The 26783-nt window shown below is 38.4% G+C and overlaps 1 protein-coding gene across 2 annotated transcripts in view; it reads right to left on the bottom strand.

The window, feature by feature from the left end:
* Positions 1–742: 742 nt before the first annotated feature.
* Positions 743–26783, bottom strand: part of erbb4a (erb-b2 receptor tyrosine kinase 4a) — a 168048-nt gene continuing 142007 nt past the window's right edge. The window contains exons 16-27 of one of the 2 annotated variants that reach the window (XM_065254186.1): positions 26520–26564; positions 26188–26320; positions 23370–23495; positions 23190–23288; positions 21793–21978; positions 9035–9190; positions 8716–8791; positions 8106–8252; positions 4867–4964; positions 4571–4741; positions 3753–4056; positions 743–2661 (exon numbers count right to left, since the gene is read on the bottom strand). In XM_065254186.1, coding sequence (XP_065110258.1) covers positions 1799–2661; positions 3753–4056; positions 4571–4741; positions 4867–4964; positions 8106–8252; positions 8716–8791; positions 9035–9190; positions 21793–21978; positions 23190–23288; positions 23370–23495; positions 26188–26320; positions 26520–26564 — 2404 coding nt within the window. In that variant the 3' untranslated portion in view covers positions 743–1798. The remainder of the gene's footprint in view (positions 2662–3752; positions 4057–4570; positions 4742–4866; positions 4965–8105; positions 8253–8715; positions 8792–9034; positions 9191–21792; positions 21979–23189; positions 23289–23369; positions 23496–26187; positions 26321–26519; positions 26565–26783) is intronic. The other variant, XM_065254187.1, reaches the window with a different exon arrangement.

Genomic DNA, 26783 nt, shown 5'->3' with positions numbered 1-26783 from the left:
GTCCCACCGGGTTCCATTGTGAGTATTTTTCCGTGGGGTTAATCCTACTAGCCCACGTTTCCCTTAGCAGAGCACTGCTTTGCTTACACAGCCACGGCTGTCTTATTTCCTCAACTACGGTTGACTTTCGCCCACCATTAGCCCTTAAGACGGGTGGTGGCTTCCGCAGCGTTCCTATCCCGCTCAGGTAGGGCGCTTCCCAGTCGCTGGCACTTCTGTGGGGTTAAAGGAACATCTAGTGCCCGGCCTTCTGCCTTAAAACCTAATTCTCCTTATCCTTAAGTGGAACCGGAGGGCTTTACGCAGACACTGGAAGAGGTCAGCCCCTAGTGGCGTTTTGATAGGGATTCCCAATTCGTCGGTCACGACGTGACGTCGTAGTGACCGACTGAAAGGGAACGTCTCGGTTACGGATGTAACCCTCGTTCCCTGAAGGAGGGAACGGAGACGTCACGTCCCGTCGCCACAGGTGCTGCCACCTGCTGTTACGGCCGGTCACACTTTCCGGCTTTCTCAGCGAATAAGAAGCTAATTTCCCTATTTGCACCTGCTGCTTATATACGCACCTGGCGGGGCGGCGCCAGCATTATGCAAATATCTCAATGCCAAGTTCATTGGCGTTTTAGTAGTATTCGAAGCAGATTGGTCTCTCTAAGCGAGTTCCCAATTCGTCGGTCACGACGTGACGTCTCCGTTCCCTCCTTCAGGGAACGAGGGTTACATCCGTAACCGAGACGTTCCCAGTCTATTTGCACATAATGTGGCTCAGTAGTTAATATTCATATTTGTTTTACACACACACACATATATATATATATACAGCAGTTGAAGATTCCAGTTCAAATCTGTCTCTGGACCACAAAAGCTTTTGTGCCACTGAGGAAGGCACTTGTTTCCAGTTTGCCCTATAAGCACTGTGGTACGGCCGGCCCATGTGCTTCTCGTTTAACTGTATCATATCAAGTTCCCATATAAGTGTACAAAACGGATCTTTAAAAAACACCAAGTACAAGAAAGAAAATAAATAGCATCCAACCATTGTTAGTCCATTAATAAATTGTTGGTTATGATAAATGAAACCAATGCACAGTTTTGACCCTGTTTACATCTTAAAGTTTCCTCGATAGTAAGCGACTTCTCTCTTTGTACAGGTCCTGTCCGTCATTTGTTTCGAAAGTTAAAGGGGTAAACTAAAGAGAAATATCTATTGATTAATGCAAAGAGTCACAATACACAATGAAAGGATGCAGTCAAACTGATCTTTTACTGGACAGATGGTATTTCCTAAAACCAAAACAAGATTTGTTTTTCTTACCATAGACTTTTCTAGATGTTCGTCAAGGTGTACACCAGTTTTAATAACATCACTTGCCAGATAGCAAGCAACTATTGAAACAAGGGCTTAACTAAAGCAAACACTGATAACCATAATCATGGTTTATTGAAATAAGATAGCAGGCCTGATATTGATTCAATGGGATTAACATTGACAAATTGTTAACATTATTTCAATGGTTGCTTGCTATCTGGGATGTTACTTCAAGTCTGTTGGAAAATGAGTGGAGTTTAGATTAAGGGATGGAGATGGTTTGAATGGTTAGATTCTGATTGTTAAAATAGAAATTGTGTAATAGAGGCACTTTGGTAGATCAGTTTTCCCTTTAAATCCGATATCCTCTTATATTTGTTTCTTCATTAATACCTCCTGCAATGAATACTGACGTTGACAGTTTTCCTTTATTTTGTAAATCCAAATATCATGCTAGGAAAACAAGAACTTGTTGGTAAAGAAATCAGTTTACACTACGGTATTCCTGTGCCGATAGGGTGGAGGTGGCAGAACCGGTCCTGGTCTCTTTTTAAATTCAGAGAGATATTCCGGATTTTCAGCCACGGCATCGCGACCTCGCACACTGTGCCTGTAAAGATGCTTGCTTTTGCAACCCTGCAAAGGGTCTTGAGGGTTTAGTTGGGTCACTTTGGGGGGTAGACTGTGCTGCCAGCAGTCAGGGTTATCGAAATTCTTCTTCGATTTTCTATCAACCATTACAGTCCCAGTATGGCCCGTCTGAAGCACGTTACCTGGATAAACAAGGTGTCCGGGAAGACCAGAAACTGTTTTGCTTGCGATTGTGGACTTTACTTGTGTCAAATTGGGTTGGGTTAAACAACCGGAAGGATTCGCCAGACAAGGTTGGATCTGTTGGCTGACGACTGAGATTTGAGTTAACAGAGAAGGATTGCCAGGCTTGCCGGAGGAACTGGATTCAGAGGCAAGCGGCGTCTGGGAATGCTGTCCATTCTGGCTCATTAATCTTGCTTGGGGAGGCTGAACAGGTGGAATGGCAAAATGAACATGTGTTCCCTGGCCGTGGTTATGGGCTTTTCCAGTTTGCGTGGTGAGGATAACATGACTGCTTGCCGTGTTGGCTGCTGTTGTCAACTGCAGTGGCATGGAAACTCCATTTTTCCTTAGGTTCTCTGGGTTTGGCCCGCCGGCGGTGTTGTATGCGTTGAGGTAAAGAGGCTGGTTGATGTATTCATCCTCACATTTAGGAGTTCTGTCAGGGGTGCTGTGGTAACCCTGGTTGTCCAGTGCATTAACATTCCCATTCCTCCGTTGGGATACGAAAGGATTTTCCTCAACAGGACTGAGATGGTCTGCAGAAATAGACATTGGTTGACAGCACATAATTACATGGCGGTAGTTACTCATACTTTATGCACAATCCCAAACCACTTTTTCCTTAAGAAGCTTAAATGTATGTAGCTCCTTTGTATAGTCAGAATGTGGCACTGTTTTAAAAAACGTACAGTAGATTGTAGCCTGGCATTGCACATCTTGAAAGTACTTTAGCTTCCACAAATCTGATACTAAAACATAAAAAACATCTTTAAAAGAACAGTGAGTACTTGCAGCTCACCACCCACAATTCATTGGCACTCTTTGGGGTCTGTGATCTTCAAGGTGAAGGATGAGACCCATAACTGCTGTCAAGATTTATAATGGAGGAACTCAGAATCTATTGATTTATCTTCTGCTCAACACATCACATTGGATTTATGTTGCGCTCTGGTCTCGCTTTTGTTTCAACTTATCAGAGGTTGAAAGGGAACAACTGCAGTTTGACCAGTCAAATAAAAGATGTACATGCACATCATTTCATATAATATATTCTACCGGTCAAAATCTTAAGGTGCCCTACTTATTCCAATTTTTCCCATATTTTGAATACATTTAAACTTTAAACTATAGAATAGCACACATGTAATGGGATTTTTGTTGTGACTGTCAAATGATTAATCACGATTAATCGCGATTAATCACATACAAAATACAAAATTTTGTTTGCATAATAAGTGTGTGTACTTTTAAGAACAATTTCAGTCAACTTTAAAAATAAATCTAACTGTGGGCTTTATTAAATCCTAGGGCTCCCAATTAAATGGTCTTGATTAGTAATTATAGTAGCATATCAAAATATGAAAATGTGACCCTACATGTGAAAACTTTTTTTTCTACCTTAAATCATTGTACATAATGTAAAGACGATCCTGTAAAATATAACCGTGATATCTTTAATATTGGGGTAAGGTCATGTCAAAGATTGCAATCAATGTGAAATCTAATTGTGATGTTCCTAATCTCATCGTTATGAGATGATCAAATATAAAAATTAGAACCTTCAGAAGAGGAACTGTCACAGTCATAGACACAAACATATTATGGTAATGTAATTTTTTTTATTTACCTGAAGCTGACTTGTTCATAGGACTCATGTAATCATCTTCTTCACCATTGCTCTTTATTCCTCTCTCTCCTAGAAAGACAGTTGGGTCCGCGATATAGCGCTGGCCATCACAATCATCCCCTAATCCGGGCGGGGGCTGTTTCTTTAAACTTCCATTACAATGCTGTTCCTCCAGAGACTCCAGTCCTGCCCCTTGTGTGCTTACTGGGAGGAAGACTCCACCAGCCGAACCAACAGAGTCACGGGAACAAGCTCCCATCCCATCATCTGAACAAAAAACTCTTTCACGACACCTCAGTTGAGTCTATATAGGGGTAGAAAAAAATATTTTAATATTTAATATTTTAATATTTTGGTTTGAGACCGTGCACGTCATTGTGATGTCATCGACCAATCAGCATTTTCTTTACATAATTTCCTGCATGTCTGGAGTGGTGAGTCGCATAGCATTTACAGCTAAAGTGAGTAAGCCAACGGAGCACCTGCCATTGGGATACATGGAAAAACAAACCAACAGCTGTCTCCTTTTTGTTCTTAACAGGTTAACAAACCATCCTATGGCTCCATTGATTGGACAAACTTGTCAATTTCCTGCTAAGCAGCTTAATACACGGAGCCCCGGCCTTAACAAATGCTACTGGTTGAGTCAGAAGTTGGCTTGTCTACAAACAAAGCAATGTTTTGAAAGCGTCACAGTGTTTACATACTTCTGGTAAGTGAAGTCTTTGTAAACAACTAGGACTGGCGGAAGCACTTATACATCGTGATGAAATGACACACCTTTCCTTTAAACAAATAAATACAATAACTGGGCTTACTCTGCTAGAATCCACGTGCGGTCTTGACACGTAAGAGGATGTTGAGATATTCAAGGTCTGAGGAACCAAGTACTCCTCTGCATCCATCAGGTCATCAAGTTCTTCCTCATCCATAAGACTCTGGAAGAACTTACCGTGGTTGGGGCTGGGAAGTTTCATGCGATCGTCCCCCTGAGCCCCCCCCCAAAAATGACAACATCATTCTTAGCAGTCACCTTGAGTTTAATGGGTATTGTAGGACAAATCTATTGATTTTTCGAAGGTGAGATGTAATACAAGAATAACTGTATTCGCACCTGTATGACCAGGTATCTCTGAGGGTCCCGTGCCATTCGGCTGAACTCTGCGGCGAGTTCTTTGAATCGAGGCCGACTGTCGGCATCAATCATCCAGCCTGGAGGTGAAGGCAAAGTAAGAAGTGACGTCGTAAAATAAACAAGATTTCAGGCTGTATTTAAAAAGCACTTCAAACAGTATGCCAAAGTTACGGCTACAGTTAACAGCTAATATCAAATATAAATTGTAGTCTGTTTCCATATTATTATAGGTTGCCACACTTAGGTTGCCGTCATTTCTGCATGTTTAAATTTAAATCTAGTTAGAGTATATTATAATTAAACAGAGCAACAACACCAACAGACAAGACAAAAAGACAGACGGTCAAGAACCAGTCAAAACAAGATCGACATACAGATACAGTAAGATCCACAAGGAAGACTGACAGACAGGACTAAAAAGCAGAAAAAAAGGCAGACAAGACAGACAGACAGTCAAGAATATCAAACAGACAGAAATACAGACATGACCAATGGAGAAGACCAGCAGACAGACAAAGGAGACTCACAGACAGACAGACATAGACAAGACAAACAAACAAGACAGAAAGACCAGGCAGACAGATAAAACCCACTGGGAAGACTGACAGGACTGACAGACAGACAAGAAAAGCAAACAAGACAAACAGACAAGCAAGATTGTCAGATTGTAGAAAGACAGACAAAACAGACAGAGAAGCTGACAGACAGACAAAAAAATAGACAAGACAAACAAACAAACAAGACGGAAAGACAAGACCGGCAGACAGATAAGACCCACAAGGAAAAACCAACAGGAATGACAGACAGGACTGACAACAGACAAGAAAGGCAGGTAAGGCAGAGAGGCAGAATGTCAGAAGACAGAAAGACGGACAAAACGAATAGAAAAGACCAAAAGACAGACAGAAAGATAAACAAGAAAGTCAGACAAAAAAGACAGAAATATAGACGAGACAAAGAAACAAACAAACAAGACAGAAAGACAAGACCGGCAGACAGATAAGACTCAAAGGGAAGACCGACAGGACTGACAACAGACAAGAAAGGCAGATAAAACAGACAGGCAAGAATATCAGAAGACAGAAAGACAGACATAACTAATAGAGAAGACCAGCAGACATCAACACAGTCAGAAAAACAGACAGAAAAGACTGACAGACAGACAGAAAGATAAACAAACAAGACAGAAAGACAAGACCAGCAGAGAGATAAGACTCCCAGGAAAGACCCACAGGACTGACAACAGTCAAGAAAGGCAGATAAGACAGACAGGCAAGAATATCCGAAGACAGAAAGACAGACATAACTAATAGAGAAGACCAGCAGACATCCACACAGTCAGAAAAACAGACAGTTAAGACTGACAGACAGACAGAAAGATAAACAAACAAGACAGAAAGACAAGACCGGCAGACAGATAAGACCCACAGGGAAGACCGACAAGACTGACAGACACGACTGACAACAGACAAGAAAGGACCGATAAGACAGACAGACAGGCAAGAATGTCAGACAGACAGAAATATAGACATGATGAATGAAGAAGACCAGCAGACAGCCAGATGAGACTGACTGACAGATGGACAAGACAAACAAACAAGACAGAAAGACAAGACCTGGCAGACAGATAAGACCCACAGGAAAGACAGACAAGACTGACAGACATGACTGATAACAGACAAGAATGTCAGACAAAACAGACAGAGAAGATCCACAAGGAAGACTGACTGACAGGACTGACAAACAGACAAAAAGGCACACAAGACAGACAGAGAGGCGAGAATGTCAGACAGACAGAAATACAGACATGATGAATGGAGAAGACCAATAGACGGACACAGACAGATAGAGAGGACTGACAGACAGACAAAAAGATAGAGGACTAACAGACAGACAGAAAGACAAACAGAGAGAGAGGACTGACAGACAGAAAGATATATAGACAAGACAAAAAGACAAGACCGGCAGAGAGATAAGACCCACAGCAAAGACCAACAAAACTGACAGACACGACTGACAACAGGCAAGAATGTTAAAAAAGATGCACAGACAGAAAGACAGACAAAAACAAACAGAGAAGACTGACAGACAAACAAGATAGAAACACACACACACACACACACACAAAACTCAGACAAGAAGGATAAGACAGACAATACTGATAGACAGGCAAAATGACAGACGGTCAAGAGCAACAGACAAAACAGACAGACAGACTAACAGACACAAAAGTCACAGCGACACACAGGCAAAAAGACAGAGAAGACAGACAGACGACTGACTTACAGACAAGACAAACAGACTGAAGAGACAGACAAAAGCTGACAGAGAAGACAATCAAGAAAGCAGAAACACAAAAACACTCAGACAAGAAAGACAAGACAGACAATACTGATAGACAGGCAAAATGACAGACGGTCAAGAGCAACAGACAAAACAGACAGACACAAAAGTCAAAGAGATACACAGGCAAAAAGACAAAGAAGACAGACAGACGACTGACTTACAGACAAGACAAACAGACCGGAGAGACAGAAAAGAAACTCAAGAGTGACAGACAGACAAGAAAGATAGACAGTCAAGACCAAAACAAATGGGACAGACAGACAAGACCAAATGGACAGAGATACAGACGGACAGATATGCATAATTTAGTTGTACATGTTGCACAGCAGTTGGACATGAAGAACTATTATATCTGTGACAGGAAGTGACACGACCCTTATTTTCTCCCAATTTACTTTCACTTCTCACTCGCAAACACGCATTGCATAAATTACTCTCGCTCGCAAACACATTACACAAATGAGCAGCAATTGCTCAAGCAATCACAGCATGTTTGATCTCCATCAACATTTTCTGTTTCATTGTCCTTGGGGTTATAGATGTCACATCAGAAACAACAGCTTACAGTCTAAATGTAATTACAATAAATGAGATTATTTCATAACTCATTTCATCTCCTTTCGCTTTATGCAACTGATTCAACAGAGAAAGAACCAGCATCTGCCTTCCACAGACTACAACACTGTACAACCAGTGGCTGGTATACATACTACAGTCTCACAATGAGTCCATTAGAAAAGAGAAACATGGAACAAGCCTTAAAATAAACCAACTGGCAATACAAATGTTTGGCACTGATAGTGATGCTTGTAGGTTAGGGTTTAAGTCTTTTTGTTTTACTGTCCATAGAGTTCTTACATTCAGATACTCACATTTCACCATCACCATATAGACGTCTATGGTGCAGATAGGTGGCTGGGGTAAACGTTCACCCTTCTCCAAGATGTCAGGAATCTCACGGGTGGGAATCCCGTCATATGGCTTTCCTCCAAACGTCATCAGCTCCCAGATAGTCACTCCTGAATCAATATGTAAAAACCTTAAATAAGTATACAACATGTACCAAACATAAGCCGAGTTTCGCATTTGTACTTGGTGGGCACCTACAGGCAAACAAGGGTATTGAGATACTTTGAGATTGAAGAGAGATAGAACTTGGTTAAAACTGTTAATTAAAACTATTTTAGCCTTAATTTACTCTCCCCATTAAAATATTAAGAATTCTCATATTTCTATTTCATTAATAGCTTAGACAAAATCATAATTGGCTTTGGTCTGGGGGGCAGTGTCCCCCTGCCCCACCCCAAACTCTGCCTATAGTACCAAATAATAAAATTATATTTTTTTTATTAGTAATATCTACCTTTTAGATGTATATAATATAATAAATTATCTAATATTTTCTGATTCATTCTATATTCTTTGCTAGCGGCAAGACTAGTAAGATGTTATTACTGGTAAAAAAAATATTAGTTAGCTCACCGTAGCTCCATACATCACTTTGATGTGTGAACTTTCTATAGTGAATGCACTCCAATGCCATCCACTTGATGGGCATCTACATAAAAGAGAATTTTAATCAGTCTGTCATCATCTGAAAATATACAGTCAATCAATCATGTAAAAGATGAAGGAGTATAATTCTGAAGAGGAGAACTTTACATAATGAACAAGAACTTTTTATAAAAGTACAAAAATTCAAAATCCAATCAAGTGATTAATCCCATTGATTAAAGAAGATTTTTACAATGTAATTTTTTTTTGTCCAAGTTTGTGTGTCCCAGATTTTGAACACTATTACCTTGCCTCCATCTGAACTGTATTCCTTTTCTTCTGTATCCAGCAGTCGAGCGAGGCCAAAGTCAGTGATCTTAATGTGGTTTGGAGATTTCACCAGGACGTTACGTGCAGCCAGGTCTCTGTGCACCAGACGTCTCTCTTCCAGGTACATCATACCCTGTCAAAGAGAATATCTGAGATTAACTTTTCAAAGACACAAGGCTAACATACAGTACACAGAACTACTGTATACTATCCATAATAAACATGCAGCAATATTTTCCTTTGGAGATGTCAAGTGATTTAACCGAACAAGTTTTTAACCTAGCATAGTTTTTCATCCCCTTCCAAAGATCTGTTAAGGTCATGAATGATCAAGCAATTGAGTAATATTGTTTTAAGAGAAAGTCAGAGTTTAATAGGAACTTACTTTTAAAGAGAGTACTGTAAACAAAAAGAGTACTTGTTTTTGTAAGGTCGGCCTCACACTAACATAGTAAAACTCAGACTGGAGTTTAATTTATAAGGGCATTCCTCAAGTGGAATAGATATGACTGATGACGCTCTATTGAACAGGGATATGCACGGAATAAAAGAGATAAGTAAGTGAGTGTGCCCATTCCTAGAAAAGGCAAAAAAAGCCTAAAGAGGACACTAATTTAGGGTTAAAAAATGCATGACATGTTTACATTTTGGTTTTTGAGTTAACGCTAAGGGGTTAAAAAGTGGATGGGCCTGTCCCACCCACATATAATGGTTCCAACGTGAATGGCTCACACTACAGGATTTTTAAAATCCTGGCCGATAATGAAATATGTTGAAGGTCTGTGATTCACCTCAGTCTCTCATTGGCTGAAAGTACTGATGTCATCATCTCAATTGAATATCCTAAATATCAAACATATTTTACATGACCGGGGAGGTCCCTTATTTGCTTGCAAGCAGATGATAATTATGTTACGACTTTATGTACTAACAACCACCATAGAATTGCACTATTGTCTTTACTTTGCTATACCAAACATGTTTTAAACACACAAAATTATAGCAGTTAGAAAAACCTAACAAGCTGAGAGTCAAGTCCAACTAAAACAAACACTGATCACCATAATGGTGACTTTAAAAGAAACTGCCAACAAACTCTACACACTCTACAAGTAAGATGTAAAATGCAATTGTATGTTTCAAACAGAGTTGGTAATAGAGAGGATAAAGTTACAGATTGCAGCTTTTAACTCTGCTTCAGAGTTACTCTTTAACACTCTGTAAGAATGGGACAATATCTACACCCAGTGTTCATTTAACTCTGTGGTAGGGGTGCACAGATATATGCTTCTCAATGAATTACGGGGAAATTCCGCTACATCCAAAAGCCTGAAGGGCGCTCGCGTGCAGAAACTCAATATGGGCCGCAGAAGAAAAAAACATACACATGCAGCTATGACATGCAGCTCCAGGAAATGGCTTTTCAGGTATTTTCATGATAATAAAGAATATGTATAATGATTATGTTTGACGAGTGTTGCTTTTTCAAATGCATGTTATAAACGACTCAAACTAACAGTGATTTCAGATCGATAAGGACTTAATGATCAAAAGCTGTAGTACATGAAATAGCTGTGAATAATATCGGCTGTGCTAATTTAGGACTGTTATCGGCCACGTATTATTAGTGTATATAGCCAATTATCGGTGCACCCCTACTATGGGGATTTTGCTGTGTAGTAACTAGGAGTAATGCGAATAATTTTCCTTTATAAAACACTCCTCCTGTATCTGACAGACGATCTGTTCATCTGTTAAAGTATTGCTTCAATTTAGTTCAACTGCAGCAGCTGAAATAAATGTGAAAACAAGGTGGACAAAAGCTGAGTCAAGCAGATTGTGTTCAAATACATTTTGTCTGAACCTCTTCAGCATTAAAGACAAATGTTAAAATGAATCACTGGAACAGACGTCTGATACTGAGAGAGAGAGAGAGAGAGAGAGAAAGAGAGAGAAAGAGAGAGACCAATACATCACCCAGACTTTTACTACTACAGCCACACCATTGCACACATACACAGCTAATGCTACGACTGTTGTAAAGAATACTTTTTATATACACCTGTATTATAAATTAGTAGTTACATATATTAATTCAATGCATTTATTATTAGTATTAAATATGCAAAAAAGTGTATTTGTAAACTTGCATCTTTTCACATCATGTCTGCACTATGGAGCCACGCCAACACAATTACAACAAAGTGTATTTAAAACAGATGACTTCTGAGACCGGACAGTCAATCAATAGAAATACTGATTAGCACAAACCTCAGCATACCTGAGCCAAGTATTACTCATCCTGTGTCTGCTTTCAAAGAATTACAAATCTATGGCGCGTGCAGAACGCTACACACCCCATCTTTTAGTGATAAACCAATGCTCATGTAAGCCCCTCCATGCACTTCAGTTTAATGCCTAATAAAAATAAATACTGCTATGTAAGACTATGGAAATCTGCTGCTTACTGAGAAAGCTGTTGTGTAAACTATCCCATGAGAGATGCTGGTGCTGCATTAGCATTGACACGTTTATCATGTCATTGCATGTGTTTTATTGGTGTTCGGTGACTGCATATTGATTGTATTATTCCTGATGAACTTTAGTTGGTTTACTAAATATAGCAACAGTACAGTACCTTGTTTAATCCTAAGAGTCACAAAGAAAATAGAAAATTGGATTTCTTTCGTTTAAAGCCCGAAGTATATGCACACGGTTAAACACACAGCAATGCAAAAGCATAGTTTATTTGACTCGTACATATATGCAAACGTTAAACGCATGGGCTACACTGTATGCATAAGCGCAACCTACGCATACAATGTTCGCCAGTTTTCAAAACGAAAATTGCATTATGCACACTGTACTCGGAACCTCACGTACGTATATCAAAATGGACCATAGCTAGAAATAAAATGCAGGATACATAATCAGAAAAAATTCTTAAAAAATTGTCACTAATACCATAGCCACACCCACATTCAGGGTTGTATGTGTGTATATTTCTATAGATTATTAGTGGGAACATGTTTCCATCAATGTCTGTTGTGGTAATTTCACTTTTGCAACTGGTCGCATTTCTAAGCAAAACATGGTTTTCAACTAAAAAGTGCATGTTGGTTGAATATTGTGCTGGAAAATGATGCAAGATTAAAAATGTGCATTAACAAAATAAATGGGGCTAAATATAATTTTTATTAAATAAGCCCAGTGCGTCATTTTTTTAAAGCCTTTAGCTTTCCTTTAAAAAACTGAGACTGCAAAGAGCCATCTATTGTGTTGTCCATCTATAAGAACCCAGATGAAAGTCAGAGTAAACCAATCAAAACGCTGCCATACGCATTTAGCATAACAAGTTATCCGCATGCCAAGCCGTGAGGTGCATTCACCGAGCGCCTCCTCATCTTGGTCCTTTATGAACCAGCTTTTCATGTGCATAAATAAAGGTTATGTAGAAAGGAAAGCAAAGGGTCCCTGTGAGCCCTATTACAACGCATCCTCGCCTCTGGATGGGCAAATAACGGAAATTAGACTCGCTTGATTATATGGAACTAATTAAAGAGCGAAGAGTCGAAAAACAAGACAGCGTGCTGAAAGCAGGAGAAATGTTGTGTCCAAGAAGTGAACTGGAACCAGATTCAATTCAGTTCACTTGTGTAGCATTTACCATAATACATGTTGTTTCAACTGACCCAACATAATGATGCCCTGAGGACATCAAACACTTGGAAAATCAGGATAACCGGATAGCTCACAAAGAAACCATATTCTATCAATACCGAAAGATAAAGTGCATTTATCAAAAGTGACATATGGTGCATTCAAGCTATTTTATTAGTACTGTATATGTGATCCCTGGGATTCAAACCCATGACCTTTGTGTTGCTAACACAATGCTTTACCAACACATTTTGCACACATATGCCCTGTCCCAAATGGCACACTCCGGACTTGTGGTCCTCCTCACTTTGATGACATCATGTAGTGCAGACTTTAGGGACCCTTGATGCGAGTCCACGTGGGTGCACCGGAGTCTTATTTTGGGACAGACTCGAGCGTAACTCCGGAAATAGGTAGAGAAGTTGCCTGTCAGTGTGAACTCCTCCCTTCCGTCGGCTGATTGGTCTGATTGCTCTTTCGCAAGGACTTCTGGGTTGGTAAAGTGCGCAAAGCCTGCTGCAGTGCGGGCTTCGCTGAAGACCACATCAAAATGTAAAAATGACAGATGGGACACCCTACGGACTCGTAGACTAAGCGAGCACGCACAATTTAAGGCCACCAGAACGAAAGTCCACATGATGTGTGCCATTTGGGACAGGGCCATAGAAAGGTGTAAGTACTTCTTAATTGGGGGTGTGGCTAAATGAATTGGGCGGTGCTTATAGGAAGTAGGACACTCTTATTTATAAAACCCTAACGTCAGGCGATAATGGTTTAAAAATCTGAAAAAAAAATTGTATAAACCAATAGTTAAAGTGACATCCTAACCCAAACCCCAAATCTAACCCCAAACCCAAGCGACAAAGGAAAAACTATTGAGTAACCAATACGTGAACCTGACACGGAAAATAAAGTTTGTGGTACGGACACGGAAAAATGCGGAGATCCGTGACAATGACATGGATAAATGAGCAAAATATTCTGTGACTATACAGTACCACGGAAATTTGTGAGATCATGTTGAAAATAAGATGCATCACATCAGCATGTACTTATAAAGCTGGACGACAGCCGGTGGTTTCGAGTGAAGATTGCTGGCAGATCTGAAGAGCAGAGGTGAGCTCCTCTATTCCTCCAGCGTCCCATCACACCATCTACTGAAATGTCATCACTCAGCCAATAAAACAATAAATCTTCTTGATATTTACCAGAGTAAATATCAGGAGCTAACCCCAATTTTATTCACAAAGGATGAAACAAAGAAATAAAAGCGAGAAGCATCTGTACTCCCTGGATGAGAAAAACTGAGGTGCCTGAAGAATGTGTAATTTAGGCAAAGCGTGGCTACTTTGAAGACTTTACATGTAATAATTGAAGTATAATTAAAGAATAGATGACTAGTAATATACAATAAATGATATTTATAGATTATTCTGTATTACTTAAACATATATGAGTGTTATTATAGCTCATTGCTTTAACAGCACGAAGGTCACGGCCACGGGTTTGAAAAGTAAAACATTAGTTCACTAGTCAAAAAGTTGAAGAGCAACTCTGAGATCTAATGAAAGGTTTCTGGGGAACCTTTCTCACATTTGTTGGAGTCCCGAGCGAAGGAGAGGCTGAGATTAAATGCCACGAAAAGGATGAAGGTGCAAATTAAAGCAGAATGCCGCTAATTTCCATGTTTCGGTTCTGATAATGGCTACAATTTCACTGACACTCACGTTGACATGGCTTTGGCTCTTCGTTCCCATTACAAACGGCAATTATCCACAAATTAAAGCTCATGCCACAAGTGATGTCAACAGCTTACAGACCCCACTCATGAAATCCCACAGTTTAATAGACAAACACACATTTACATACTCATTAATGTAGGTGGGAAGTTTTGAAGATGCTTACCAGAGAGCAATTAAATCAGAAAACTCATTTAGCAGTTTCTATTAATCGCTAAGTAAACAAATTACTATTATGATGCTTCACTTGAGCGGAATCCATCTGTATATTTTCCTCTGTGACCCTCTGACCGACGTGATGTCATAAGTATTCATTAATATTTATGCATATTTAACTTTGGAGACTTACAAGCGTTATTGATCGCTTTGACCTTATTAATTTTAAACATAACAAATACTAAACGGATTGTATTGTCATAGATCATAAATAAATTACTATTTGATAAAGAAAAACATTGACAATTTACATTCTTTCTTTTACAAAATCCAACAACAGTAAATGATTTAATAAGTGTCAGTGATGTTAATGGAAATAGTGGCTAGTAGTTGATTTATTTTGTTGATGATGCACATTTTGTATTTGATCACAGTAACCAGAGCCGGCCCTAGACCTTTGGGGGCCCTAAGCAAAATTTGGTCCGTTTTAAGTAAGGCCTAAAGAAAAGCAACGACTACCTTATGACTATACTGCACATATTATATCTACTATGTTATTTTTTTTTAAATGTGTCTATTAAATTATGTTTTAATTATTCTATGTATACTGTATGTTAATGATCTTTTTTACATTGCTGGTCCTGAGTACATATTTTGTTCTTATGTGGCAACTTGTAGCCTACAGAATGACAATAAAAGACCTTAGGGTGGTCCCGGACAGGGAATATCTTAAGACAGGACTCGGCCTTAGTTTAATTAGAAAACATAACTAATTTTAACAAAAATGCCTTACTTAAAACATTATTTCTGTGGATATTGAGGCAAAACAAAGGGCACTGGTGTATTTTAAGTTATGTCAGTGCAAGCTTTTTTCAGTTTGGACAGCTCTTAGCCTACTTTTATTTTAGTCTAGGTCTAGTTTAATTCCTGTCAGGGAAACTGCCCCCTTGAGTTCTTGATTTGAGTTCCATGTTTGATGTCTAACAGGAAAAATATGATGCCACTGACTGAACTGAATGGCAGTGCAGTGCAACAAATACACACGGATGAACTTGCTGAATAAAAAGACTGATAAAGTCATTTTCACTGACCATTAAAGAAACATTTTTAATTGACAACAGAGTTTAAGAGGCACATAGGTTTGTGAATAATAACAATTAACTTGCAAATACTATTAATAATTGAAGATTAACAATTAACATTGCATTCATAACATTAATCTAACAAAGCTGGCTACTGTATGTCATATGCATTGCTATAGTTTAAATATTAAACACTGAACAGTGACATCATACACTTTTGCAAAGGCTAGCAGGTGGTTTAACAATGGTGCGCTGTCTGGACATGTTACCACGCATATGCGCATGAGTTTGTTTACTCTTACACATAAAACACTTTAAATTCAGACGTTTAACAATATAATTACACTAATGACATAAATATGTAGAAATGACAATGGCATACGTGAAATATAAGCGTAACAGAATTAATTTACCACGTTAAACCGTTTAAATATTAATTATTAAGCTTAATAAACCAATTCACGTTATGATGGCAAATATAAGAAAGAGAAGTCAAACAGAACACAGGTTTGGTCATTACCGAAGTCAAATAAGATCCACTTACTTCGCATTTATGCACAAACACACATAACATTAAAGAAATTGTCCTTAAAGCAACAGCAAAAGTTCGCGTCTGAATCAGCGATCCGGCTCAACTCAACTTTGCGTTCTGTGGGCGGGATGCTCGCCTGCACATAGATCGCGGGCACTGATTGGCTGCTGTGCTGGATGCTGTGTGTCAATCAATCTCGGCAAGGAAGAGATCTTATTAGCGAACTTTCATAATAACTATAATAACAAGTAACAGCCTTTTTAACTTTGCCATAATAATAAATAATTAATATTTATATTTATTTTATGTAACTTTTGATGAATGATTTTTTTCAACCACTAGCTAAGTGACTTTAGGGGGCCCTCTGCTGGCCACGAGGCCCTTTGCAATCGCAATGGTCGTTTAGTGGCTGGGCCGGCTCTGACAGTAACAAATGATTTTTACTATTATTGTATGTCAAAATCTAATTTGTATTTTATCTTAAGACAAATGCTTTATGGTACTGTGACACACACGACATATGGTAGCATGGTAGGGGAGAGCGGGGCACCACCTAACGCTTTTTGGTTTAGGCTCAATCATTCAAAAAATATTTGAGTTTGATTAATTATATTTTTACACAAGCAACACACACATCTCTGCTACAAATGAACATTTGAAGTTTTTTTTCTAGTACTTACCATTCTTGGACAATTACACCAAACATGACAGAAGTGCAAACGTTACAACTTACCCCATAGGTGGGGTTAATTGTAACAGGCAGGGGGTTAGTTGTAACACTGCTAAAAATTAAGTTTGCAGGCAAATATTTCAATACTATTTTGTCTATATACTTGAAGTGGATATTGTTTATATATTTGTCTATAATAGACAGGTATCCACACTGTATTCATTCATCCAGCCCTTTTCTAACATTAGTTCAATATAAATGGATACAAATGTCTAAATATGTGAGAAAAAGCAGCACAATTATGACAAAACATTTGTTTTATATGTGACCCAGTCTGTAATAACCATACTACAGTTTCAAAATCAAATATTGAGATAATGAGCATCAAAGTCTGATTTTAGGCATTCATTTCATTATGATTTAAATCTTTGACGTGAGCTTATTCAATCAATATTAAAGATATGAACAAAAATAAAATTGACACATGGTTTTTGATAAGAAAGGCACATTTATTTTGTTGGCAGCCAGCAATCATTTGTGTGTAGCAATTTTTAAAACAACGACAAGAATTACGCTAACGTTAGCGGTTTTCATATCGTAACGTTACAATTAACCCAGCTGGGTCAAAATATTTTCAAGCCCACCAAAAAAGTTGCTAAGAGCTGCAGACAGATTTCAAAACGATGCTATGTTTTAGTCAACAAGACACTGATTAATATGACAAAGCATTGGATTTGGTATATTACACACCCAACTTAGAAACCAAAAAAAATATATACATATGATACAATTTGTTTACTTACATGCCACGAAAACACTCGTTCATCAATAACTCTCTGGAAAAACATTATACATTTACAATAATTTGCGAAAAGATCGTCTTTTGGCAGCGTGAAAAAAATACCGGAAAGACAAAACAGTCCATGTTACAACTAACCCCGCTTAAGTTTTTGCCCCATGTACCCCTATATATTAATATATTAAGAAGATATAGTAAGGTAAAACTCATAATTTGATAATGCGTGCATGTGCATTTAAGTAACGTTAAAGGCACAATATGTAAGATTGAAAAAATACTAACCAAAAAGAAAATCGTACAGAAATGTATGAATGTGATTGTACAAATTAATACGAATTAGCAATCGTGTAAAATACATACAAATTGCCATGAGATAGCATTGTTTTGACCTAGCGTTGGGTCAAAAATAGGGATGCACCGATACCGATACTGGTATCGGGTATCGGCCTCGATACCACATTTTCTAAAGTACTCGTTAAAAGTCCCCCGATACCAGGGATTGATACCATGGTCTGAGAAATGTCTATGTTTCAGTGGCGTGTAAGGGGTTAAAGCCTCCTGTGTTGTCCAAAGAGGCAGAGTTTACAACAAACTGGAAAACTAGTCCCTTGTTTTTTTTGTTAAATTATAAGACTAAAGCTGTTACCTGTAAATTTATATCATGTTTTTTATTAAGTACTCGGTATCGGTATCGGCAAGTACTGAAATGCAAGTACTTGTACTCGTATTCCAAAAAAGTGGTATCGGTGCATCCCTAGTCAAAAAGGGACAAACCAAAATTGGTGGGCTGTAATTGAACCTATGCTGGGTTTGTTTTAACCCATTGTTGGATCAAATCTAATCTAATGTTTCAGAAAGATAACACAAAATGCAGAAAGTAAGAGAAGGTTCTCATTTGAAATCTTTGAGAAAAATAACAACGTGTGAATGAGAGATGAAATGGAGTTCTGCTAATGAGGCCAAAGGAGAAAATACAGTAACATCGTATGCAAAAAAAAAATAATACTGCACCATAAGCTGAACTCACAAAGGGAAGCAAGATTTAGAAAGATGCCTAAAAAAGTATATGTAAAAATCACCTTATTCTGCATGAGAAGCATGATGCTTTGGAGAATTACGAATAGCTTTTCAATACTCTGCTGAAAACTCTGAATTTGACATTCATGAAATATTCTACGGTCATGGTTTGTTAGCATGACCCCTATTAACACCTGCTGGTAGATGTTGTAACTACACAACCTGCTTGCAAATGCATTGTTCTCCAGTGATGGTCATTCACACGTAGCTGTGTATTGATTGAATAAATGTTTTTGCAAGCCACATATGAGGAGTTCAGATGCAAAAGCCTCTAAGTGCATCTGACGTGATTTCTTGGAGCATTTAAGTACATGCAAAACTCCCCACTACTAAATCTTGAAAAAAACAATAGGACCCTTCACACTTTAATTTGTTTGTGCCCTAATTAATAAAAATAAAATTAAAATCTGATTTTGTGAAGTCTGGATGTTGCCAGCTTTTTTGCTTGTACCAGATGGCATTTATTAAAACGAGTGTGAACACAGAGATTGGAATGAGATTGAATCAAACCATCTCGGTCCTGATGTAGGCAAGCTGGCATGGTGATCAGTATCTCCATTACTGTGGGCACAGTCCGGATACAGTATGCCAACATTTCAAGCCATGCATATTTTCTGCTAGCCATAAATTGATGTGACAAACAGAATTTGAAAACGAAACGCTGGTCAGCATTATTTTTTCAAATATAACTGCTATGATTACAGCGTCTCCTTTCCATACTTTAAAAGAGAAATTGATTCTAGTACAAAATTAATGTAATTTCATTCCCATGCTGTGTTTTTTTGCTGTAACCCCTCCAGCAGCAGGTGTGTGTCACCAGCAGAATTTCGGGGCAGGAATCGGGATGCTTGTCAAGCGGTTTGCTCAGCCTAGAATCTGATTAATAGGAACCATTAAGCCAATGCCCAAAGCTCTGAGAAACAACAAACCAGAACCTTCTCTAGAGCTCAGCCAATCTATTTTCAACAGACAGATTAAATGACCGTTTCTAGGGTACAGGAACGGAGTCAACTTAAAGGAGAATGTGGTGCAAAACAGCGCTGGACCATTTTTGCTTTGCCAGTCATTCATGATTATGCAAGGAGTTTTGACTAATTTTATAGAGATTACAATTATTTTCAACCCAGCATTGGGTCAAAAAGGGACAAGCTCAGCCACTGGGTTAAATTAACCCGGAAAATGTTAATATTTGACCCAACAATTGGATAAAACAACCCAGCATAGTATAAATCACAACCTAAAGAGCTGGGCTCATCCCTTTTTGACCCAATGCTTTGTCAAGCCAAATAAATATTTAAGAGCGCATTAAAGAGATAGTTCACCCAGAAATGAAAATTCTGTCATGATTTTCTCACTCGCATATTTTTACAAACCTGTATAAATGTCTTTGTTCTGATGAACGTGTAGGAAGATATTTTGAGGAAAGTTTGTAGCCAAACCATTCATGAGCCCCATTCACTTCTATAGTAGGAAAAAATAATAATATGGAAGTGAATGGGGTTCATGAACGGTTTGGTTTTTGGTTGAACTATCCCTTTAAAAACACTTTTTAAAAGGCCTGGGAATCAGACATCTCCAGGTTTTCCACGACTGTGTGAATGCATTGCATGGAAAATATGTTAATCTTAGGTGAATCTAAACATATCTAAAAAAAAGATATAAGCAAAAAAATCTAATTTTGTCAATAAATTATCCCCTTAATTAAAAGGCAAATTTTTTTTATAAAAAAAGCATTTTAAGTAGTTGTAAAAATGTAGAACATAAACTAATAAAGTCCTTAAGTATTTAATAGTTCAGGTAAAATGTCACAGATGGACTGTTTTTCAATTCCAGGAGCCATTAAAACACACATCAGCTTTAATTACCCGGCATTTAATTTTAAATTAATCACTAAAATATGAACAATTTGTATCCAGTGTAAAAGTTGTACATCTTCCACATTAAAAAGTTACGTGGCTCAACTAATAGCTCCATTTGCATTGCAGATTTGTACAAAACTTTAGCATTATTTTCTAAATATCGACAAAAGACTATTGCGAAATGACAGCTTATACTTAGGATGGCAATGTATAGGTGTTTCTTGGAGGTAATAGTACATTATTTTAAAGCAAAAGAGATGTAGGAATCTTATCCAAACATTACTGGCAAGGAAAGCCTCTTATACTTGGGAGAAGACATGTATTTGGTGTTTCTGAGAGGTTTTAGTACATACCGTGTCATCTTTAAATAATAATTATGTGAGCTGAAAATGCGAATAAAATTTAGCAGTTTTGCAAAATACACATTTTCCGAATTGCCTGAAAAACCAACTCATGCAAGTTTTGAAATTGACGTGTTTCCATTGGCCGTACTTTAATTTCGCAATGTCAATTTGCGCAATTTAAAGGGTAATGGAAACGCAGCTAGTGATTGTTTGTTTGGCCAATCGATAACATACAGTTAGAGCATTTGGGACCCTTGCGTCAGTTTGCTGCCCAAGAGGTAAATGCAAAACGTCAATTGCAAAGCAATCCAACAGCTCCCAAAATGGTAGGATATGATCCAACCACTGTACCTCACTGTTCATAAAACACAGGCAAAACAAATGTCTGTACGAATCATCTAAAAATAAATGTGCCAAATCACCCAAAATTGACACAGAAATATTATAGCTCCTGACTCATGAAAAGAACCCCATGTGTGGACCTTTAAAGATCTGCTCACTCATGAAAGGTCTGCATAGATGTGTTTACAACACACATAAGTGCTTTGTTCAAAAATAAGAAAAGCACAGCATACAAATATTTAAAATTTATTACAAGATGCGTCACAACTATTGCGATGAATGGGGGAGATCGCAACGGGTCAATATGGCCGCTCTAGCCCCGCCTTCCAGTATTTTCAACCCTTAAAGAAGACATAACCTTTTTAGGTCTCCATCTTAGACCCCTTATCTCTGACTTTCTTAACCTATAGGCACATGCAACATTGTTTAAAGGTGTGCCGTCTGTGGTACAACCAACACATGAAATGTCTCTTACCTTGGCGATCTGCACGCACCAGTTGAGCAGCAGCTGAGATCCGATGTTCTCCTGGTGTTCGTATACATAATCCAGCAGACAGCCGTGAGGCATGAGCTGAGTGACCAGCTGAATAGTGGGACTCAAACAGACCCCCAACAGACGCACCAGATGAGGATGCTCCATACTGGCCATGATCAGCGCCTCCTGGAGGACAAAGACAGAAGTATAATAAATTGTTACATTTATAGCGCTTTACATATGAAAGGGGATTCTTCTCAACCACCACCAATGTGCAGCATCTACCCGGATGATGCAACGGTAGCCATATTGCGCCATATTGACGATCAGTGACTTATTTTTTAAGAGTGCCTGATGCGAAGTTCGTCACAACATATATGTAGCCCGTCATGTGTATGGTTCGTCATTTCAAAATATGTGTCGGGTGAACCTATGTGCATCACGTATTTTGCAGACACGTCTAAAGGGTTTATGATAAAAGAGACGCTCGTGTTTGCAAGATACTTACATAATCTCATGCATAATCAGAGTTTACTGTTAAGGGAGTGTCTTTAATGTATTTTTTGAATGTGAGCATCTCTTTTTTATCATAAACGGTTTTGACGCGTGTGCAGCAGGCACTTATTTTGACAAAACGCGTGATGCACATGGTTCAAATGACATGACACACCGAACACTTATTTTGAATGTGCGCCCCTCGGAAGAGCAGTCACAAGCTGCCACTGTTGTTCCTCCATCTGAGTTGCGTTAGCGATGTAAAAGTTGCAGGTTTGCTTCTCAGGGAACACACACATAGTGATCAAATGTACAGTAAATAGTATTTTCCAATGCAAGGAACAAAAACAGACTTGTTCTGTGGATGTTCAAGGTTCTTTATGGTAACACAGCCTTTAGTTTTAAGAGTGCACACAGAAGCAAAGTCTCACTTGGTCCTCATCTCCTATAGCAGAAAAAATCTCCATTAGCGAGTATGACCTCGCCATCGACTGCCGGTCTGTCTCACTCAATTAGCTGCATGCATCAAAGGAGGAAAGTGTGCCTTCATAAAAGCATTGGATAGGATATACATATTTATGTGCTACAGAGGAGACAGGCTTGAATACAGATCTTTCATAAGGAGGGTTGCATCAACTTGACAGTTTATGTTTGTACACAGATAATAAAACACACACACACGAATATCCAGCTTGTCATAGTTAGCATCGCACATGTGGATGGATTTCGATGGCTTTTTGTACATTTTAAATGTAGTTCTAACTCTAAATCAGCTGAAAAGTCAAAGGTTTCTAAGGTGAAGTTTATACATTTCGCTAAATGTTTATGTTTTTTTATCATAAGCAAGAAGACATTAAATGTGCATGAAGAAAATCAATAGTGTAAATATCAATATCGCTTACATCCATAAACTTCACATTGGCTTTTGGTCCCGTGCTTTCATTGAGTATCTTTATGGCCACTGGTATCTTCACAGTTTCTCCTTCTGGAACCCAGATTCCCTTGTAAAGAGATCAAAAGCCGTCATCATTAGCAAAAGAAACACACATAGAGACTCCCTAACAAATAAAAAAGCAGGTTACCTTGTAAACCATGCCGAAGGCTCCGGTACCCAGAATCTTGACCCTCTTCAGCTCGGTTTCCTTCAGTATACGCAGCTGTGCCTTGTTGGGCGCCGCACCACTGGGCGTCAGTGGCTCCACCAACTGCTTCAACAACCAAATCGTAGATCAGTCGCAACGTTTCATCACAGATTAAATAAAGCATCAAAACCATTCGGACAGAATTATGGTACAGAGGTAATTTTACAGTTATTATACACCTACTGTTGCAAAGGGAACCGAGCTAGTGAAGATAAGAAGAGAAAAATGGGCAGAGATGAAGTTGTTGTGGTTGTAGCTCTTTTTATATGGCTGTGTTAGGTTATTATTTGTGTGTGTGTGGCACTATGGTCCTGTTCAAGGAAAGAGGCAATTTCATCTACTGAGTACTATGAATTCAACAGTATACAATGTGGACAATAACCCATGAACTAACAAGTCAGGGCCAAACATCTTTGGCTGCTGAAAGACCCTAGTATATTATATAATATAAGTGTGACATATATACAGTAAGTATTTTGGCAAAGAAAACAAAATATAACGTGTCGCACACAACAACTTTAAGGTCAAGCAGTAATCGTGCATGGCCAGCGCTCTTTCACATGCGATTCTGGGCAAATGTTAAGTCATAATTAATATTGATGAGTTAGGGTCTTTTCCAAATTATAAATTGTTTCCTATATCCCCTGTCCTAACTCCTTAAATACTAAAGGGTGAATTCAGGTAGATTAGGACATCAAATAAAATTCCATAAACAACTTGAATATTGCTAAATAAGTAAGGTAACACCAGTGACAAAAAACATGGTGTATGCAATCTTTAAAGGTGCAGTGTGTAAATTTTAGCGGCATATAGTGGTAATGTTGTGAATTGCAACCAACGGCTCAGTCCACTGCTCACCCCTCGCTTTTGAAACACACAAGAGAAGCCACGGTAGCCATCACCGGACAAACATGTCATCGTCGGAGACAACCTAGTAAAAAAAGTTTGTCCGTTAAGGGCTTCTGTAGAAACATGGTGGCACAAAATGGCTCCTTCCATGTAAGGGGACCCTTGTGTATGTAGATAAAAACGTCTCATTCCAAGGTAATAAACACATAACGGTTCATTATGAAAGGTCTTTATACACCGCTGATAATACAGTTTTGTATATTATTTTGCATTTCTGTCAAGAGATCATTCTAAAAATTACACACTGCACCTTTAAGATTAAGATCTTTAAAAATAAAAAATCATTAAGCTGTCTTTATGTGTACTCATAAAGTCAAAGAGTAATCTAATAATGTGGTCTAAGTTTAAATGTTAGAAAAATAAATCAATTTTAAGACATCTTGCCATACCAAAAGTGGACGTTTCTGTAGAATGACCCATTCGCTGGGATTTTCTACCAAATGAGCACTCTTTTATTCATTTTACCTTCCTAAAATGGCTGAACATGTTTGTATTGAAGATTTTCAGCTCTTGTAAACTCTTGACAACAGCCAACATAATGAGCATTCGCCTCTAGATGCATTGGCTTTATTTATTCGTATGAAAAACGGATCTCACAGCGCGCTGTATTCAGTGCTCAATCTTAGATAATGGAACGGGCAGTTTCATGGTGACATTTTAACAGTCTGTACGCTTGTACATTTGGTTATGCTTTATTGATAGCTGACTGTTAAGTTAAGTGACCAATCACAGCACAAACAGGAAGAACGGTGCTTCGTTTCACAGAAGCAAAGGCGATGTGGAGCTGTCCATCTCAGTGGTGCTGAAACCCAAGCTTTACATGGCGCTGTTCATGAATGTGGTGCTGAAATCTACTATACAGCTTATAGATTTAACATTCACTTTAAAAAGAATTCTCATGGGTAGATTGATATTATGATAAAGCTTTCATCCCTGCAAATGAGGAATACACGTGGGTTTTAAGACAGGAGAGACATTTCATGTTTACAAAATGCACTTACAAGGAGTCTGGGTGGGATGGCATTCAAGAAGGATAAGAAATGTGCAACTTGTATTTTTGTTATGCAACTTATTTATTTATTACTTAATATTTAATGTAATATAATTGAATGAATAATACAGTGTATGTTATTTGAGAAATTCAGTTGCCCTTTAAGCAGTGCAACTATGTTTTTTTATTTTTTGTCTTAAAGACAACACAGCTAAGAGTTGAGACACGAAACAATTGTGAATAAAATGAAGGAAGAAGATCCAGACACAACCTTGGGACTCAACCTCGGGTCATTTGAAACATTTTCATGCAATGTCACAGTTTAAACCACAAGGCTACGGCTCAAACTAAATCATTTTCTCTTTGGCATTCGATAACATGCGACAGATGTATGTTTTGGCTAAAGATATCTCTGCTTCCTCAGACAAATGCATCATTTTCCACTCATACAGATCCTTTGGGTTTGTTAAAACTGATTTTAGGATTCAACGTGTGCGGGTGCCTCTGTCAGCTTTTGGACACTGGGTATCTTTTCAGGCTGACAGCTGTCTATAACACTGATGCACGGGCTCCGAATTATCCAAACCAGCATGGACAGGCCATGTTTTTTAATGCACAGTTATTCTGGGGAAAAGGGCTATGCATTAATCCAACAAACATGCCATGCATTTAAGGAAGGCCCTGTGCTGAATACTTTATGTGCTGGGAATATCAAAGTATACAGCTTATCGAGAAAGCAAATGAAGTGCAGGGAAGGATTGCGATGTGATACGAATGCAAAAAGACATGATTTGATATTTCTGTTTGATTAACCGATACCTGTTCAGGTGAAGGTATACGAGAACAAACCCCTCTCACCTCTGTTTCTAAGAAGCGCCGTAAAGTCCTTTTCTTCTTTATACTCTTTCGCCGAACGCAAACAGCTACACCCAGAGCAATGACGACCATCACAAAGAGAGTCCCGATTAATCCAGCTGCGATCAGAGGAGTCCTAATGGACATTTTAAATAACGAGTTTGAAATATTTAATGTGCATATTTGTAAAAAAAAAGTTAATATGTACATCAAACATGTTCATTATGACATTTTTAAGGCCAGAACTTCATTTGAAATAAAATTGATTGATTGTGAGAAATCGTATGTAATCATATTTAGCAGCTAAATGTAAAATGGATATTGTAGACTCGTACCTATCCAGCATACCAACACAATCTTGTACTCTCGGTCCAAGGCACCTGAAACACAGAGAGGTGCCTCTCAATGTTAAAGGGGTAGTTCACCCCAAAATGTAAAATGACCCCATGATTTACTCTCACTCAATGAATATGATTACATTTTTCAGAGGAACACAATCATTAATCCGTTACATAGATGGATTACATAAATGTATGTGTTGAATGCACTACATGCACTCTAGTTGAGTGTTGAAACCTGAACATATCAGGGTCATATTT

The sequence above is a fragment of the Paramisgurnus dabryanus genome, chromosome 4 (genome assembly GCF_030506205.2).
Source record: "Paramisgurnus dabryanus chromosome 4, PD_genome_1.1, whole genome shotgun sequence".
NCBI lineage: Eukaryota > Metazoa > Chordata > Actinopteri > Cypriniformes > Cobitidae > Paramisgurnus > Paramisgurnus dabryanus.
This window is presented reverse-complemented; position numbering and strand designations above follow the sequence as displayed.